This window comes from Amblyomma mixtum, chromosome 7, assembly GCF_055824585.1.
Source record: "Amblyomma mixtum isolate Tamu chromosome 7, ASM5582458v1, whole genome shotgun sequence".
NCBI lineage: Eukaryota > Metazoa > Arthropoda > Arachnida > Ixodida > Ixodidae > Amblyomma > Amblyomma mixtum.
The window spans coordinates 49,278,514-49,298,476 of NC_143018.1; the positions used below are offsets into that span (position 1 = coordinate 49,278,514).

A 19,963-nucleotide genomic window follows, 5' to 3' on the forward strand; every position below is an offset into this window, starting at 1 on the left:
TTATTGAGTGATAAGTAAGGCTTTCGCCTAATAAAAAATACTGTGGCGAATAATGTTGAGATACGAGAGTGGCCAGCGTCTCCCTTCACATGCAGCCCACTCGGTCTTCATGCAGGCATCGCGCGCTGCAGCCTCAAAAGGGCAAGGCGAGCACTTGCTCTAGGAGTCCTTCGAGCTCTTCTGTGAAAAGTGAAGCCGCCATGAGTGTCACGATAGATAGAGAACTAGATTGATTACGGTTTCTGGCGCCATGTGTTGGAAATGTCGCAACGAAGGCCCACGTGAGCTGCAGAGAGCACGGATTTATTTTTGTTCGTTTCCTTGGAGTACCTGGCACGGGCGCCGCTTCCTCTCATTCGCCTGATTGATGATACTGCAAGAATAACGCAAAAATACAGCCGTTTTCAAGGGCTTTTAATGGGGAAAGAACCTGCGCACGTATTTTCCAATTATTTCAGTAATTCAACAACTATTCGCAAAGAAAAAGAAAATTGGCTGGGGTTCAAAGCAGCTGAAGCTAGTTTACAGAGCGCAAGTTCGAGGAGCCTCTCGTTCTTCTACGCTTTGTGCTTCAATCTTAGCACGTTTCCTCGCTCTATCCTTCGTGAGCGCGTACTTGATCACAAAATGTTCAGATTAAATCAGCCGCCTGTGATACAGAGCCGAAGCACCGGTTCCAACGTGCGAACCTTCCATGGCTATCTGGGAGCGTCAAGCAACGCTTTGCGCTTTTTATTATCTTATCAGATAAAAGGCGAGTAAAGTGGTTGAGTGCAACTGGGATGCTACGTACTGAACTGCTTCGTCAAGGTCACGTGTGCCCTCTATCGCTCTGCTAATCGCTTTTCGACGAGAGCCACGACCGCTTCCATTTCCTTTCCTTGCCCCTTCTTTTTTTGGCAATAAATCTCTGAGACATTGAATAAATGCCGTCCTTGTGCACCGACTGCATGCCAAAGTTGGTTCTGCCCCGGCGCTGCCGCCAGGACGTTTGCTACTTTGCTACACGGTGAGCATTGAATCACGTTGTTCAACGCAGTTACGAGGGGGAGCGAACGCCGCCGGCTCCGCGCACCGCAGCAGCGCTGAGGCGCGACGAGTCACATGGTATTACGTCAGAGCCACATCCCCTCTCCGCTGCTTGAAGGTCATTCTTCGGAGCGATATGACCTTGAACATTTGTATGTTAGAAGTACAGCTTCCGCTCTAAAAAAATACGCGGAGATCGATGGCCGATCTGATGGAATGCGAGCGCATGGTTTCCATCATCGCCGACGCTACACTGACAAGGTAGCGATTATTCCATTTTGCTTTGCAATTCCAGCAGAGACTTTGCTTTCCCTTTCTCACATTTTTACTGCACTTCAAATCGGCGCTGCTGTTGCTTGCTTCATCTGCTTACTTTATTTTCCGGACATAGCTTCCCGTTTTCTCTTACATCGTTTCTTCACTGGGTCTTGTTCTACTACTTGAAGGAACAGCAGCCAACACGTGGACAACACCATGCATCCTTCGACCCCTCACTTCACTCCGCGATGAAATTGCTTCTATCGCACTGTAGAAGATATCACAACTCACTTCACAACCGTACAGAATGTCGCACCAAGTGTTTAGGGCGCGACATAAGCGCAGGCTCCGCACGCGCCCGCGCCGTTCTCGTTTTCCCGCTCCGCATTTACGAATTGCTTTCGTCTTACACAATATTACGTCACGGCTACGCTATCCTCTGTTTGCCTCCCCGCCCGCCACACTTTCCCAACCCGGCGGGTGCTTTGTCGTTGTATTATAGCGAAAGCTCTACTGTCGCACTAACACTAACAAGATCAAATTTGGTGCGCGATTGACCTTGAGCGGGTGGAGTAGATGTGTGGCTAGTGACGGCACAACACGTGATCCGCTGTGGAGAGGCAACGCAGCTGCGCTCGCTTGGAGCCTCGTCGCTATAGGCTCCCAAAGCATCGCCGGGTGGCGCTGCTGCGCCTGATGGGCAGCGCCATCTATGGGAGAAAAGTAAAAACTGGGGCGCTGCTCGCTGCTCGCGCTGCTTTCACCACGCTTCTTTGCACGCGCGCTTTCTTGCACGTGCGTGCGCCAGCGCTGTCGCGATGTGTCGCCTGCATGAGCCACAATACGATCGTTCAGACTGACGCGCAGTACTGCAATGCAAACTTAATTTAAGGAGGGAAACTGATTAGTCGCGTCTACTGTGTGGAGCAGACGATCGACGATGAGGAGGCCCATTTGACTGTAAAATGCGTTTCTCCAGTGAGTATTAACGTCGTACTGTATGACCTGTAACTAGAGGTAAGTCCCCTGTATAATTATGTGCTCGAAATATGCGAAGTACTATCAGCTCTGCGAAATAAAGCGAGACACTTGTTGATCGTAGTTGTCAGTTGTTGCATGCAATGCGCAGGGCGATCCACTTACGTGCGAGTCGAAAGGACATGCGACCAGGCAACAGTTCGTCAACATTCTACTTCACCTTGGGGGAACCCCCTAAACATTTGACCACCATTGTTCACACTTGCAAGTGCGACCTGCGGGTCGCCTTCTCGCTTGAAACGAAAACTCTCCGGAATAACATTGCTTGCGCGCTTTCGAGAATTTCGTCTGCTTTGACCGCGTCTCCTGCACTCGCGCTCGGTGCGATTCGCAATGCACTACGGCGACCAGGAGGATGTCGTGACGGTATTGATGTGCACCGCAGTCGTATAAGCGTCATGATGACAGCGACAGCGGCGCTCTTCTCAGGGCCGGCCTGCCGCCGCCGTCAGAAAAATACGCTAATATTGTTTGTTCGCGTTCATACCAAACCCTGGAGTAGAGCAACGTCAAAAATGAATCATTTTTGAGGATCGTTGGCCAATACCGAGCTGCTGGTAGAAGTGATAACTGCGATACAAGCATATTTCTTTTCCAAAGCCGCTTTGCTGATGCCCAGTCCTGCTCGCCTGTTGTCACCTGGCTCCGCAGTTAAAGGCATCACGGAAATCGATCACGTCTTTGTTTTATTATGTGACGGTGAACATAGTAAAACGGTGACGCGAGTAGCACCTTTATTACAGCGCTGGCCAGTTCCGAAGTGCCCTCAGCTGCAGCAACGATGCGAAATGGTTAGGCTTAGCGACGACTACGGCAGCGAGGGAGCAGCGCAGCTCGTCGCCCGGCGTGGCCGCGGGCGACGTCGTTGCCGAAAGCTCGACTGTCCGCGGACGGCGTCATTGCCAAAAGCTCGACTGTCTCGCCGATTAGTCCAGCGGCTTGCGACTCGCAGTCGCAAGGCTGGAAAATCCAGCAGCGAGCGACTTGCCTGCGCGTCGTCTGCCACTTTTTTCGTGGATGGTAGGGACAGACTCACTGGCTCTCCGAAGAGCGCGGCCGCATACTCGCGTGTTCGCGGTAAGAGTGGATCACCGTGTACATACGCTTTGGTTTTTACATTACGGCCTTCGTACTACCTCCTTTTTGCTTCGCCGAGACCGCGTCTGTCAACGCGAAGATTGCGCCTCGCGCGACTCTCCCGTCGCGCGTGCACACAAAGCTAGCAGGGCGTCTGCTACGGCGCCGCCCCGAGTTTCCGCTGCTCACCGCTGCGGCGCTGGCGTCGCGCTCCCAAACTTGAGCTTGGGTTCCCTATGGCGATGGTTTAACATCTGCTGGCCGGCGCTTGGTGGCTCAGTTTTGCCACGTATGAAGCGCGCGGTGGTGGTGAAAACTTTATTTTCAACGGGGGAGCTTGGGACACACAGGTCCGTGGGCCCCCGCACGGCCCCACTGCACTTAAACATTTATGCCCCGGAGGCTCATGACGCTGGCAGCCCGGCCTGTGGCGATGGCTTGCTTGGCCGGGTCCTCAGAACGCAGTAGGGTCTCCCATGCCTCCCAAGTGGTAAGGTGCTCCAGGCCCCGCGGAGGAGGATCCGCCGGGCAGAGGACAAGGATATGGTCTAGAGTGGCTTTGGGGTGATGGAAGAGGGTACAGGAGGGGTTTGCGAAGTCTTGGTGATAGCGCGAGCGTATATAAGGGGAGGGTAAAGTGCGTGTTTGGAGCCGCCTCCAAAGTGTCTGATGGTAATTGTTGAGGGAGGGATTGGGTGGAGGGTAGAGCCGACGCTCGGCTTTGCAGGCCTGCGTCATTTCACTGAATGAGTGCATGCGCTTCCGCGATCACCCCAGGTCGGAGGCCGCCGGTGCCCGGTTGAGAGAACCTCGGGCTAAAGAGTTGGCGGCCTTGTTTCTGGGATTCCCGGAGTGGGCAGGCACCCATATCAGCTCCATGTAACGGGGTGGTCGTGCGGCGAGGGAGTTCAGTATGCGAAATGCAAGGACGTGAACTCTCCCGCGAGAATAATTTAGTATGACAGTTTTAGAGTCGGACAGAATATATCGGGCCTCCGTGCGTGTGATGGCCAGGGCAATGGCGGCCTCTTCGACCTCCCCCGAAGTGGCAGTAGGGGTTATGTGAAGAGTGGCAATCGGTTGGAGGGAGGGGTTCGTGATGGCTACAACCGCGTCCTCGCCCGTGCATGCGGCATCCACCCAAACGGCATACGTTTCCGTGATATAGTGTGTTTGTGGAGTGTCCGTGCGCGAGCTCTGCGGCGGGGTTCGTGGGAGGTGGGGTGCATGCTTTTGGGGAGAGGTTTAAGAAATAATTCGTGGTGAATGTGGCTGGAGACCTGCAGCTGTGTGGGATCCGTGGATGGTAGGCGGATACCGAGGGTGTGTAGGATGTGTCTGCCGGTGGTGGTTTACGCGAGACGTATGTATTGTGCCTGTCGGTTGGCCTCGATAAGCTCCCCTATCGTATTGTGCAGGCCTAGTTGGAGGAGTTTTTCGGTTCAGGTATTTAGGGGTAGGTGTAATGCTGTCTTAAATGCTGTTCGGATCATGGCATTTAGGGTTGAGATTTCCCCGTCCTGGAGTTTCAGGTAGGGGAGCGTGAAGAGAAAGCGGCTGAGGACGAAGGCATGAATGAGACGACATAGGTCATGCTCCTTCATGTCCCGGTGGTGCGCAGAAACGCGGCGGACTAGATAGCATATCGACACCGTTGTCTGCTTGAGTTTCCGTATGGTGAGTGTGTTTTTCCCGTTGTTCTGTACATGGAGGCCCTGTACCCGGAGAGTGTTTACCTCCGGGATGGGCCGGTTTTTCATTGTCACCATGATGGGGGCTGTGGGGCAGTTTCGGACTGTGGGGCGGGTGATAAGGAGCTCCGACTTCTCCGGAGAGCAGGAGAGTCCGATACTCCGCGCATGTGTTTGGGTGAGGTTAGCTGCCGATTGTAGAGTATTTGCTATGTCCCCATCACTGCCATGGGTGGTCCATAGCGTGATATCGTCGGCATAAAGTGTATGACGAAGGTTAGAGATCGCTTCTAGACTGTGGGAAAGGGGAATGAGAGTGACATCGAAGAGAAAAGGGGAGAGGACGGATCCCTGGAGGGGTGCCAATCCCACTAAGGGTGTATGGGGGGATATGTGGGGACCGAAGTGAATTTCGGCCATGCGGTTAGTAAGGAATGCTTGAATATAGGTGTACATACGTTCACCTATGTTCAAGGGGCAGAGGGCTACCATGATCGCTTGATGGTCTAGGCGATCAAAGGTCTTGGAGAGATCCAAGGCTAGGACAGCTTTTGTGTGACCCGGAATGAGAGGATCGAAAATGTCCTGTGTGTGTTGGAGCACTGCGTCCTGTGCCGACAGATGGGGACGGAAGCCCACCATGCTGTGCGGGTAGAGGTCTTGCTCCGCCATGTGGTGGATGAGTCTGGCGAGTGCAACGCGTTTGAAAAGCTTGCCCAGGCATGAGGTTAGGGAGCTTGGACAGAGATTGGCAGGTGTAAGAGGTTTGAAGCGCGCGCCGGTCTGAGTTCGTCAACTCTTCGCCGCCGGCGCCAGGCTTAGTCTGATCACCCTATATGCAGGGTGTTTCACCTAAGACTATCTGCAATTTTTAAGAATAAGCTATTTGAATTAGATGCGCGCTTTTTCTGGCATAGCATTGTCAGTGGTGTAGTACATCATAATGCAGCTAAGACGTGCTAACTAGCAGGCTTGTTTACCAATATTTAATAGTTAACTTTTAAACTATTACCGTTGGGCTCCTTAATTATTGAGAGGCATGTAGCCCCCCGTAAGTAATGTCCATATCCGTTTTTAGAATTTCGAGAATGCGATTATCCTCGGCGCTGTGGCCCAACAAATTTTGGCTATTTCGACGAGTTAGGTTCACTGGAGAGGTTGCTTTGCCTGCAAGCTTCTCAAACCGCATGTATTTTGGTGCGATGTAGGCGAAATTTGTTGGGCCACAGCGCCGAGGATAATCGCGTTCTCGAAATTCTAAAAACGGATATGGACATTACTTACGGTGGGCTGCATGCCTCTCAATAATTAAGGAGCCCAACGGTAATAGTTTAAAAGTTAACTATTAAATATTGGCTAACAAGCCTGCTAGTTAGCACGTCTTAGCTGAATTATGATGTACTACACCACTGACAATGCTATGCCAGAAAAAGCGCGCATCTAATTCAAATAGCTTATTTTTAAAAATTGCAGAAAGTCTTAAGTGAAACACCCTGTATATAGCCCATCGAGAAGAAGCACTTAGGCGCTACCAGCTAACAACCAGAACAAGGCAATGAATGTGCAATACAAGATTTACTAAGCCAAACAGAGCTTCCGCTCGTATCACTACGTTTAACAAGCGCTAAATCTCTGCAATTTTTTCTCTCCTCCCACTCGTATCCCCTCTTTCTCCACTCCAGTCTCCCACGTGCGCCTTCGCACCCTTGTTCTTCCTCCTCCTTTACTCTTTACGGGTTGGGAGGAACCGGACTTGGCCCTCGAGCTGCGAGCTGCTAAGAGCCGCCTCCCGCTCCAAGGTCGTTGGCTCACCAATGTTCACTAATCTGTGATTGGCCTGACAGGCCCAGACCATAAGATGTAGGTTGGAGAACTGGCTACAGAAGTGGCTTTCCCGATCAAAGGAGTCCGGGTGTGTGGCATGTAACTTGAATGCGTATGGGGATGTGTGGTTCGCAGGTGTCGGAAGTGTCGGAAATGTACTTCCCTCACGCCGAAGCTTTCTTTACAAGCCTCCCGCTTGTCATGCAGCCAAGACCGTATGACGTGCACAGCTGTGTTACGATATCGACGGCATTCACTTCCTGGTTCAGGTGGGTAACAGTTCCACTGCCAAAAACTTCTTGATGCAGCTTACCAAAGTTCCTCCGCTTTCCGGTTAACTTCCTTTGTGCTTGACGCGAATTCGTAGCGCCATCATGCCGCACCCACTAAAAACCCTCTCGCAATGTGCGGATATGGCCCAGCAGATGGCGCAGGTGGAGGACCACGCACAGCTTTCGCATTTCCGCACGTAAGGAGACGCACCTCATAAGTTTTTAATAACACACAGTCCCGAACAAAACTGGCAGTCTCCTAAAATATTAATGGCTTAGGCGTGAAGCCTGAGTTAAGCAATGCACAACGTAGTCCTACAGTTACGCTCCTAATCAGCCACCTTATTCTCGGTTCTCACAGCGGATAGAACAACATGATGGGCAGAAAGCAGCAGACAGTCATTCAATTAGAGATTGACGCATTTCTCAGGTCTGGTAGGGTACAATTTATTTCTGTACTCAGATCTATAGACCTTGAACCAGGTGTCTTGTTCACGCCCAGGGCCTCGAGTTCGTGTCGGGTAACAAAAGGCAGAATGTTTGCTGATTTCTGGAAGAAAGAAAAAAGATCTGTGCATCAGGGCTCGGGGTCGCGCCCAAGAACGGCTAGCGAGCTCAAGGCTTTCTTGTGTCCGCTCGCGAAAGGGGCTTTTTCTGAGTTTTATCGCTGGTGACAGCGGCCTCCTGGTGCGTTGGAGGCAGCCTGTTGTGTATGTAACGACGTACTGTAGGTATAACAAGCATAACGAGAGCATAGCGATTTTAATTGTTCACCTGGTGCCATGCTTAACGGGAAGTAAAACGGGCACTTCATAAGTGAGAAATATCTTCGCACTGCTTTTCTACGCCTTGCGGGTTATGGGGTTCTCGGAGTGTTTTCTATAAACAAAGAGCATAGAGGAGGTTGGGCTGAAACGAGGCTGATATCGCTGGCCATTGCTTTCCCTTCCTCGGTGTAACTAGGCTGCGAAGGTGAGGACGTTTACAGCGAGAACTGTTGAGGGCACGTTGCACTTTGCCCAGCTTTAGGACGTCGGCGCAACCCGAAGGAGTGGGAGGTGAAAATGGGAGAGACAGAGCAGCTGCAACGCGCCATGGTGATTGGTGAGAATTTAGTGACGTCATGGAAACACGCCCTTCTGTCTGCCATGCCAGTGCGTATCAGGAAGGGTGGCTACCGCCTTCAATGGATGGATGAGAGACGGTGCACGGCAGTGTGTGACTCCATTCCCGGTGCGGGCGTACGGCCGCGCATGATCACGCCTACTCTACAACTCTTCCTTCACATCGGTTTTCAGAATGTCTAACTACCCAGCCTGGCATCGGCATTTCCCCTTTCCACTGCTGTCGCTGAAATTCAGCTATGACAACAAGAAACGAGCAGGTTTTTTTCATTCTTTTCAATTTAAATACTGCGCCCAAATGCTTCCGGGAATAATAGTCAAGAAGGAAATTACGCTGTGTCCATGCGCTTTTATATCCGTTTAATACACAAAACTTCGTGTTTTTGTCAGTTCGAGCAGCAACTCTTCCACCCCTATGAAGCGCCGTCTAAGTTGGGGTGGGCATTTTCAACCTTAAAGGCTGCATAATTATTGCTAACAATCAAAGATGAGCGGAAACGACATCTGCTGTATTGCAGCACTTTTCAAACTGTTCGCTTCATGAAGCCTCAGCGATGGAGTGTGTCCTACTTGAGCTGTGACAAGGCTGCGTAGGATAGTGCTGCAGGTACGGGACTACCAACCCAGTGTATACATTGTGTGTGTGTCTGAGGGGGGGGGGGGGGGGGGGTAAAGCTTTGGTCTCAGGTTAGTTTGCTGTGCTAGAGCACGTCATGAAAATCACAAGTGCACTTCAGATACAACAAAGTAAAAATTGCACGATGTTTCGAATACATGCATGTTGCTGACGCAGTGATGGCAGTTTCCTGGCAGCGTGAGGCCAGAGTAGCTGAACCACGCATATGCAACCATACTATTCCAGTTACCCTCTGTTTTGATTCCTTTCTTTCGGAGCGGCGACGTGTCCGCACTCTCGTCACGAACGGCTACTCTGCGCCCTCGATGATGCGAGTGAAATGGAAGCGAATTTAAAGGACCATTACATTACCTAGTGAATTATATCTAAATCGAACTTGCTAATTTAAAACTTGAAGTATTTAAAACTTAACGCTTGCTTCCGTCAACATATAGTGCAACTACATTCAAAAGGGCTGAGACTTGCGAGAGTGCTGAAGGTGCCACACGGGACGACATTTATCTCACAGCCGGCGTTTTTATGAGAAGGGTCTGTGATATAGTGTTATAGCAGAGATGATTATGATTACCGAGGGTATAAGTGCAGTACCTTTCAAGAAATATGCATCGTTCCGATCAATTTTTTTCGCTATTTAAGTTAAGTTATTCAGATTTTACTGTACTGTCCTACTCCTCGTGATGTGTCATGTTGGCTAACCTTAACTCTCCAAGGCAAGGAAAACGTTACAGGGGCGGCAGAAAGTTAAGTGGGCGGATGTGATAGCAAGGCTGCGGAGATAAGGTGGCAGCGGCTAGCACAAGACAGGGTTAATTCAAAGATATGGTAAAGGTCTTTGTCCTGCAGCGGGCGTAGCTAGGCTTATGATGATGAAGAGCTATTCAGGAAATCATCTTATGAAACACATGGTGCAGCCGACTCTGGGAAATGCATATGTATAACGTGCTACATATTCCTATCGAGAACAAAAGACCATAATGGCTATAAAGCGATTCATATACATTCGTCTAAGAGCCGCAATTCAACCTTACGCTACGATCTGGGCTGGTAGCACGACACCAACTACATCGACCGAAGGACCTGCTTCAGGCGACGCACAAATCTGTGACTAGCAGGAGTATGTTCATTCGCTTTACTCGATAAGCTTTGTGTTCCCTTTGTGTCACGAAATTTCTAAATTCATCATCAGATTCCGTCCCTGGCGAGGTCATACAACTGTAGAGAGCTCAGGGCATACCATACTGAACAATTCTGGACAAAAGCATTCTTGAATGAGAAACAGTTTATGAGCGTAATTTTTTCAGTTAATGTAAGAATTCAGTACAACAATCAATATATCAGTCGACCACCCGACGACAGTCATGAAGTATTTTTTTTGCTACTAGCGTTTTTGCTGTCATCCAAAGCTTTCGCCATTGGTTTTCTATGGAAGTCTTAACTGATCGATGCGATCGATGGAAACACGTTAAAAGAAATATTTGTTACACAGCTTACACAACAGAAGAATGAACCACTACCTCTAGTATTTCGATAAGAGTATTATCTTACAATTTTTCGATATTCAAAATTTTTGTCCAAGAAAGTTGGACATGAAAGAAAACAGTGGATACATACCCTGGTCCATTGGGTCGAAACACGTTTGGCGAAACCAAATCCACACCCGTGTTTTCGCAGATGATCTTGGCCATTGTAATCCGTCGGATTTCATTAAGCTGCTCTGTGAACATGAAAAAAAAAGAAAGAGAACATTCACAGTGCACAGTTCGAAAAATTTTTTTTTGCTGCCGTGGCAATCAAGCTGTTACTTATATTCTAATCATTTACTATATGGTTATGAGCTAAAACACGATAGCCTTAGTGTTAAGGCAGCTGAACCTCAGTGGTGGCCAAGTGGTTTCAGCATCTGCCTCATATGCGGGGGACCAGGGCATGATCACCACCCCCGCCGCCGGGTGGACATAAAAAAACTTCCCTGGCTTACTTGGGATCTTCTACGGTGCAAGGCTAATAAATATGGAATAAATGAGTAATTACTCATTAGCATCCACCCATGCGCAACCGTACATCTACTAAGGAAAGCTATACAGCTTTCATAGAAAACTCGCGGTTGATGAAAAATTCGTGCTTTCGAAAGATGAACCTTCGACCTCGCCTGGTGCTGACCAAGAGGCCATTAGCCATGGTGCTCTCTGGGTAAGCATCTTTGCCCCTTTAAAATGAAATCGAATCCCTATCATTATTATGAATGCAAATGCAGCTATCATTTCGCCGGTCGTCTGGTGGTGCGAAGAAGTATATTCCCGACTACCATGCATTTTGTATATCAGTTGGGAAGCTTCAAGAGAGTTGAATAGAATACAAGTAAAAAGCCTGCTCAGTGTGCAGGCGCTGCGGCAACGTGCTCGGGGCGGTCATATGGCAGTGTAAATATAGATTATCCCGAGACTGAATGCGGAAATTTGTGTCTTGAAACATGTCACTGCTCTGGCGAATTTGCAAGAAGCGGTGTCGAAGCTCTTTCATATGAAGACGAAACAGGCCGTTTACCATGACGGGCGCGGTAATGCAGGGCTCTATAATAACTTAGGATATTTAGAGTTCTTAACGACCACCGAACTCTCAGTAAGGAAAGTTTCATGCATTTATTTTAATTGCAAGTGGCGTCGAGATTGACACTATTAACCCATCCAGTGGAAAAGCTTCTTTGAACTACCGCGGCAAGCACGACAATGCAGCCGCACATCGCGACACCAGCATACCCCGTGATGTCTAGAGTAGGAAACCTGTTAAGCATGAGGCATTTCAACTTCTTGCCTCGTGCCTCTGTGCCACTTCCCTGCAGATAGCAATGTACTTGAGTGGCACAGAGCGCGTTCCTGGGATAACTCAGCTAGGAACCTGAGCAAAAGTCTTCAGAAATGGAATTGCAGGAAGTTTAAGCATAAGCGGCTGACTAGAGTTCCTCTAAGTAGAAAAAACTGGCTCCTTCGTATAAACGCTGCCTCTCGTGGTCAGGATTAATTGGAAACTGATAGGCAGCGCAACCAATTAAATGTATTGTTTCAAATGTTATTAGGTCTTTAGCTGCCATGCTAGGAAAATCTCAAGCAGGAGAGCTTGTAAAAGAGTGGGCCAAACTAAGCGCAGTTATGTCATCAGCCTTACGAATCTCGCAGCAATGTCTTGTGGTATGCCTTTTTTTTTTTGCTGACGTAAATAAGCGGTGCGCCTTCTCCTTTCTCTTCTTAAAAGCCAGTGTGTCGAACATTCCTTGCACATGCATCTGCCGTATTTGCAAAAAGTAGCCAGGCTTCATGTGTTGTTTGTTAGCCGTATAGCGATCACTTATGCCACCCTTGAAGCTATAAATTGCTGTAACTTACGTAGAACTCTTGTACTTACTTTTAAAGCCCTTTTGACCTTTTGCGAAGCAATAAGAGCTCCAATATATGAGTAAGAAGCAAACCATGCGACCTATTGACTTATGGCAAGGACGGCACTTTACAGTGTCCACTGCCTTTCTCACGTCTCTGTTTTTGTTGCCCGGGTATTGTTACTGCTGCCCGTGTCCGGTACAGGCTTTTAAAAATAAATTCTGGGCAGTTGGGAATTCGAATGCACTAATTGATTATAACAGGGCCTTAGTACCTCCGCGGCCTTCACGTGGCCGCTTGTGAGCGTTAGGCCCGAGCTCTGTTTCTTCACTTTTATGAATCTCATTTATTTCACCAGTCTCCTCTGTCCACACTATATGCATGCGGCCGTTGGCCTTCCAAACTACTTGTTTTCTTTCTGCTCTTCCTTATTTGCTACTTCTTTTTTTTCCGCCGTCAAAATCTACATTGCTTGAGTGCGTAGGAATTCCGAGAAATCCAGTGCCGCAATGATTTTTGCGCCATTGATTTTTTAGCTTCTAGATGCCGAGGAGAATTCGCACAGGTTTTTTTTTTTTTCATTTTTGTGGCGGGAAGTTTTGTACATTAATCAGCGCCGGCGAATGATCTACAGACCTGTCGTGAGTGATCCTGCCTGGCCTTTGTGCTCGTAGTAGAAACGATCGCCGTATTTGAGTCGCTGGAACATGTGACCCAGGATGCAGGAAAACGTGGGACCCACAATACCGTTGGGCACGGAGAACTCAGAAATGCCGGCGGTGAACAGGTCGATGTCTCGGACGTTTCTGTTCGAAAGACCGAGAAAAAATAGCAGACAGTTTAGCATGGCTAAGCGCGGAATATAACTCGTTAGCTCTAGTTAAGGTTTGCAGTAAAAGTCCTTACGTACTAGAAGCATTTGACCTAAAGGCCTCTACCCATAAGCTATTTAGCATGAAGGCTTTCACCCTAAATGTCTTTACCATAAGGCCTTTAACCTAAATGCGTTTGACAAAGGCCATCACCACAAAGGCGTTTGACCTAAAGGCCTTTAAACTGAAGGCATTTACCTTGAAGGCCTCTACCTAGGTATAAGCTTTCCAGGTGTATGAACGTGGTGGGCAGCTAAGAACCCGGTAGGTGGGTGGGCCGCTGCCACACAGCAGGCTTCAGGGACTTACGTACGTACGTGCCTACGTATGTAGCCAGAATTCGAAAAATGCGCCTAGTAGTTCTACCGAACTAAAAAGAACGACTAAATGACAGGTTCATTATTCGTGCAGCACCTGTCATCGCAGGGCAGTGGCGAATCGCTAAAGCACTTACCCACTGCACTAGGAGTGGTACTAGGACTACAAGGGCTTAATGTACGTAAAGTAGAGAATGACCAATTCCGCATATATGGGCATTAACCCATTATCTCTATCCGAACAACTTCAGTATCGTGAACAATGGATCCAAACACCGGAACTGAAGTGAAAACCGAAGCGCCAGCGCACCTAATCTCCATTTGGCCCAACTACGCAAATCGACCGTCAGTTCTTTTTCCCATTTGGTGGTCGAGACCCCGCCTCTTCTATGTATTGTGGCAGCTTTTACGAGTAACTACCCCCGAGAGTAAACACGACTTTTTTTTCAAGAGTCTGCTTCGCAATACAGGCATTTTGGTTTCCCGTCATCACTGGCACGAATAACCCGAGAATGCGCTGCGTTATAAAGCCAAGTGAACATATTTGGACCTATAGGGATGGGTTTCTTGTAGCTAATCAACGCTTCCTGGGTAGCATCATAGCATCCTTTGGCTACCTTGTGACCGAAGACAATGTCTGTTCAGCCGATATGCATTTGCTGTGTCACGTGACACCAGGAGGCTACGATATGGCAACGATATGACGAATGTCTACCGGCTTCGGTCAGGTAATCAGCGCTGATTTTTGGTTGTGACGCTGCCAATATGCAGAGGGCTCTAATTTTGCATGTAAGACCACACTTGACGGGGACACTGGACCAACGAGTTCCGTTGATCTTGGAATGCCAGCTGCGGAAGAATCGCGCAGAAGCTGGAGCATTGCAAGAGTGGCTTAGCCCTATCGCACTGTACGATCATGTTTGACTTGGTTAAGCGCCAGTAGATGGATCTGCGTGAACCTTAAAACCACTGTCCAAAGTGTTCCCGCTAAATACGGTCTGGCCTGCACACATCCAAAAGGTCCAGATGCCCTAAGGCTGCCGCATCCTTAGTGTTTTTATTTCGAAACCAACACTACGCCAGCCAGCTCGGCTCGCCGCGTGGTCGCACTTCAGCCGTATGCCGCGGCCCAGGAACGACCTTGAGCCGCCGTTGCCTAGCAACACCGCAGCCGCGCTCCAACAGATGGCGCCGGCGTCGACGCCGCTGCTGTCGCCATCACGATGTGCTCCGCTGAGGTTGAGGGAGTCGAGGTGTCGCCTCGCGGGTGGTGTGTATATATATATATATATATATATATATATATATATATATATATATATACACATATATATACATATATATATATATATATATATGCGCTTCGCGTCAGAGGATTCTAGACGTTATGTATAGCGTGAAAGAGACGCAACAACGAAAGAACGAAGCGAGGAAGAGACAACGCGCTGAATTGCTTTCATAGTTCAACTAGGGTTAACCAGAGCTAAACCACAGCCAATTTTTTAGCATTTAACATCCCCAGGGGCAGTAATTAGAGGCTCCTCATTAGTGACACAGTTATTGACGGGATAAATGCGTGCTTACTTGTACATGACCTTGTACAGTTCGACAACGTCGTTGTCCACGTACTGTTTCAACGCATCGAACGATGTCAGGTTGACGCCCGTGCAGAAGTAGAAGTAGTCCACGTAAGGCCGGACGCCGTGTTCACGCGCCCGCTGCATATTCAACGCGATGAGGTCCAGGCCGAAGCTGTCATTTCGGAGCCGGTACAGGTGGTTGGTGACGCCGTCAGTCACATCCCTGTAGAAGTAGCGGTGCCAGTATAAGTGGTGTAAAGCGATGTGTACACTTTGTGGACAGCTCTGTACTGTGGCACGTCACACACCCTAAATAACCAAAAATCACCAAACCCTGCTGGTCCTCCAGCAGTTAATGCGGAGGCTTCTTGGGGCGGGGAGCGACATTCTTCGCTGCCACATACACGCCACAAGCAGCGGTCTCTTAAATGACAGAAATTTTTAAGTTAGACAGTTGGCTCCAAATGAAATAGATCAAGACGAAGCGAGCTACGCAAAAGAAAATTGTAGAGGTAACATCAAAGCACACGAAGACAGCGGAGTGGGTCAGGCGACAACCCGGGTTTATGCAATCCATGCTAGCCATGGAATGCTGCGAACAGGCAATCTGTGATCCCTTAGCGTACGAATGGGCGCGAGTATAGAAGATAAACGTTGCACGGGGTGGCAGAAGTTGGCTGGGCAGACTATATTAGGAAGTTTGCGTACATAATGGGCTGCAGCCGGCACAGAAGGAGGTTAAGCGGAGATCGGTGGGGGAGTCATTTGCCTTGCAGTGAACGCAGATGTGCTGATTGCAATAACGACTGCAAATAGAATTATTATACTTCTACTACTACTGTAAGGGGAACGCCGCATAACTCCGCGCATCATCACTTTCTTTTGAAGTATGCTTTCTATCATTTCGTGGTGTGAACGTTATTAATCAAACTGCTGCGCAACTCTGCAACAGCCAGTATTCAGATGCCCTTAGTATTGCGGGATAAAGTCGGCTGACATGACAGCTGTTGTTTCTCTGGCGTTAGAGGAATGAGCTCATAAACGACTATCGCATCAGATGGATTCTATAGCTGTGATGTTTGTCGATGCTCCGTTCGCTGAACACAGTGGTAATGTTTGGCTGGCTAGCATATACTTCACCTGTCGAAAGTCTGAGCACGCTGTTGCATGAGACCCCGGATAACAGGCTCGAGGAAGCCGTTGTAGAACTCGAACGGGAAGAAGTAGTTGTTCTGCAGCTCGAAGGTGCTGCTTGAGAAAAGTCTATCGCTGAAACGGCAACGGCATATACATGCGGTATCAGTTAGTGACGATACCAAGTTCTTTGCAGCTTTGGGCATAAAACAATGCAATTTTAGCAGCGCTAGTTCCTTGTAGGCTGCAATAATGGGGTTCGCGTCTGAGTTGCGTGTGTAGCTGTAAGATGTGTGAAGTCCGCAACATTGCAGCAGTTGTTCTTTCAGGCATTTTACGCAGCCTACAATAATTAAGTAATTACTGCAAAATGAAGACTTAAGTAAAGCCTGATTAACAAGAACGGATCTCGAGTTTTAATGCATGTTAGGCACTGGCTGCGCCGGTTAGGTTTTTTTTTTAATCGTCAATGAATGCATACTGAATAAGGCTGCGCCATGTCCACATGATCTCGATATGAAAAGACGCAACTTTCGTGACACTCTAATGACAGTATGACGCGACATCATCATAACCGTCATTTTAACATGCAGAACCTTAGACTCTCTGTTTCAGGATAAGCAGCAGTCTAACACAAGGTGAACGTGGGAGTTAATGCCGAACAGTGCTGCCAACGACGATATTGTTGACTCCGTAATGTGTATTTGAATGCTACGGCCGTTGAAAGACTCACCGGGAGAATACAAAGACGGGCGAGACAGGACAGAACAGCCTCCGAACATGCACATTAAGTTTCTTGTATTGCCTAGACGTCTAACAGCAGGAGTTCGGTCTGTTTATTTCTGCCCCGCTGCCTGCAGAGCGCGAGGAGGAGTAAACTCGGAAGCTGAAAGACTTAAAGTCTTTTGCGACACGTAGCTGTAAGATCCACTGACTGTAAGCTGATATTTTAATTGACCACTTCTGTATCTAGCGAGCACTAGAAAAGCTGAAGTACACTCACCTAGTCGTGTGTTAATTTAAATCGAATATAAAGAAAATAGGATTATAGAAAAAAGTTAAAACATGCCTATAGAAACAGAGGTAAACAGAGGCCTAAAGAAAACAGAGTTATACCGGGTGTTTTTTTTTAGAAGGTCCAAAATTTTTAAAGAAAGATAAATTTCTTTAGATTTATTTTAACCCTGGAGCTATACTGAGGGCTACGGCGGACACCAGGTAAGAGGCAAACTACTTTAATTAGTTCGCTGATTAACTGAATACGTTAATTAACTTTTATAATTTTTATTTTAGGGGATATGTTGTATTAGCAGAATTGGAGATCGTCTTCCAAACAGTCCAGCCAAGAAAAAAGATTTTCATGAAAAAAATTTTTTGCGCGCGTAACGAAGCGAGAAAAAGTCACCCTGGTAGGCAGCTTCACACTGTAACCCAGCGTCTGTGAGCGCCTGTGACGTAGCTCGCTCCGCCCTGCACTTTGTGTCAATGCGTTTTTGTTCCAGCGCGGCATTCCGTGAGGCCGCGGAGCAAAGCGAGATAAGCAGAGATAGCGTAGGCCGCCAGTCCGGGACGCGTGACGCAAAGCGCAGGGCGGAGTGAACTACGTCAGAGGCGCTCCCGCCGCTGCGTTACGGTGTGAAGATGCCTACCGGGGTGAATTGTTCGCGCCTCGTAACTTGCGTGAAAAATTTTTAATTAAAATTGTTTTTTCTCGGTTGGACTGTTTAGAGGACGATCTCCAATTCTGCGAATACAACATATCCCCTAAAACAAAAATTAAAAAAGTTAATTAACATATTTAGTTAATCAGCGAACTAATTAAAGAAGTTTTCCTCTTGCCTGGCGCCCGCCGTAGCCTCTAGTATAGCCCCAGTGCTAAAATAAATCTAAAGCAATTTACCTTTTTATAAAAATTTTGGACCTTCTAAAAAAAAACACCCGGTATAGTTTTCTTGAGGCAACCAAATAGTGACAGGCGTAAATTGACAGACAAGGTGCGTCTTACGCGTGGAAAGTTCCATCGATGAGAGTGTGTCCAAGACGGAAGGCGGCGGCCGCGAACGCGTTCAGCATGGTCGCGTCTGTGCTCGAGTTGTACGTGGTGAAGCCGCTGGTCAGGGGCGTCAGGCCGAAACGGGTCATGGTTTGCGGTCCCACAATAATAGGCAGCCACTGAGAGTAGACGATGTGCTGGAACTGGCATTCCAAGATGCGCCTGGGGGTAGAATATAGATGAGAATGAACTGTACGGTCTGTGATTCGTGAAGGTTGTAAAATCTTATGTGTAATCAGCGTTCTTCTCGGCAATAGTGCTAGAGATGTACTCACAGGGTGATGTGGTTGACGCATGGTCACGAAACAAGTAATTCGAAAAAGTGGGGCCGGGTAGCATGCCGAAGACGAGCAGTGAGCATAATCGGAGTAACTACATTGTCCTTTCGCTGCTGGCAGTCAGCATACGGTGGCTTACAAGTAACATGATTACACGGTATAGAAAATCTACTGCATTGTGGTGACATAACAGTGAAAGAGAAGTGTTGAACGTCTCCTAAAGCTCAGCGATTGAGTGTAATTCGCACAACTGAAATAGATAAGCGAAGGTCAGTGTACTTCTCAATTGCGGAAAGTACCCAAGAAGTTGTAAAAACTGTACATAAATCTTTAATGGTCGTACTGCTGCGAACATGCGATTGTATATATTTTCCTGCGGGTTTTGATAAGCTCCACGAAGATCAAGTGGACCATCAAATGGGCGCAAGTCAACGTTGGCCCGCGCATTGGAGCCGAAATAGATGCAGCGCGAAGATTGTCTTAGGACTTCAGCGAGCCCCACGAGGACTTCAGTCGAGTGATACACAACATATGCGCTCCCGCCAGGGACATTTCATATCTGATTCTCGCCGTTTCTTCAGAGTGCAGGAAGCGGTTTTCCTACGACGCTGGAATTACCAAATTTTACAATTACAACACGATAATATCGTTTGTGACTTGTGTTTTCTTTCAGCTTTCTGCACATTTGCAACAATTCTGTAGTGCATTCGTTTAAACTTATAAATTTAACGAGCCTGAATATAAGCAATGTTCCTGCTAGCTCTAAGAAAGTGCTACTATGATCTTTCTGTTCCGTTCTCCAAACACTGACTGATCTTTGCTATACTTTTCATGATTTTGCCTGGGATTTTAGTTTTTATTCTTTTATTTATATGTATATTTCAAAATTATACAGGCGCTGCTGCGGCTTAGGCAATAAAGTTCACCAGAGGAACGCTTGTACTGAGCGCTCGAACATAGAGACATCAGCGTATCCAAGACAGTGCCATTTCTCCGAGGTATGTGGAAAGAACTACTTTTGAAAGTTTTGGGCACTTGCAACGTACGGGAGAACAGCTTTGAAATGATTCAGAATGACGATCTTTTCAGTAGAACGAGGAAATAATTATCTCTCTGTATATCTGTTTTCTGATTGCGGATTATATATAGGAATTTTAATTTTGCTATATATCGTCGTACCCTACCGTTACGGATGCTAAGAGGACATTACACACCGCGATTTGAAAGAAAACTTAAATGAGAGCATTGGTGGGGTGCCAGCAGCAAAGCTTAAAGTCACCAAGCCTGTGTCCGCTGTCTACCGTTGCTCTACTTGATGTTTCGGATGGAGCCGCGCTTGAAGAGTGCAGAGGTGCCTTCCGAATTGATTTTTATTCTCTCTTTCAGCGACGCTTTCGGAAAGTACGAT

The 19,963-nt window shown here is 48.0% G+C and overlaps 1 protein-coding gene across 1 annotated transcript in view; it reads right to left on the minus strand.

The window, feature by feature from the left end:
* Positions 1 to 7,620: 7,620 nt before the first annotated feature.
* The window catches only part of LOC149336023 (chorion peroxidase-like), a 48,482-nt gene continuing 36,139 nt past the window's right edge, over positions 7,621 to 19,963 (minus strand). Inside the window, exons 10-15 of the mRNA XM_089552528.1 lie at positions 18,230 to 18,439; positions 16,231 to 16,359; positions 15,095 to 15,313; positions 12,958 to 13,127; positions 10,562 to 10,664; positions 7,621 to 7,739 (exon numbers count right to left, since the gene is read on the minus strand). Of these exons, the coding sequence (XP_089408654.1) occupies positions 7,682 to 7,739; positions 10,562 to 10,664; positions 12,958 to 13,127; positions 15,095 to 15,313; positions 16,231 to 16,359; positions 18,230 to 18,439 (889 nt within the window). The 3' untranslated portion in view covers positions 7,621 to 7,681. The remainder of the gene's footprint in view (positions 7,740 to 10,561; positions 10,665 to 12,957; positions 13,128 to 15,094; positions 15,314 to 16,230; positions 16,360 to 18,229; positions 18,440 to 19,963) is intronic.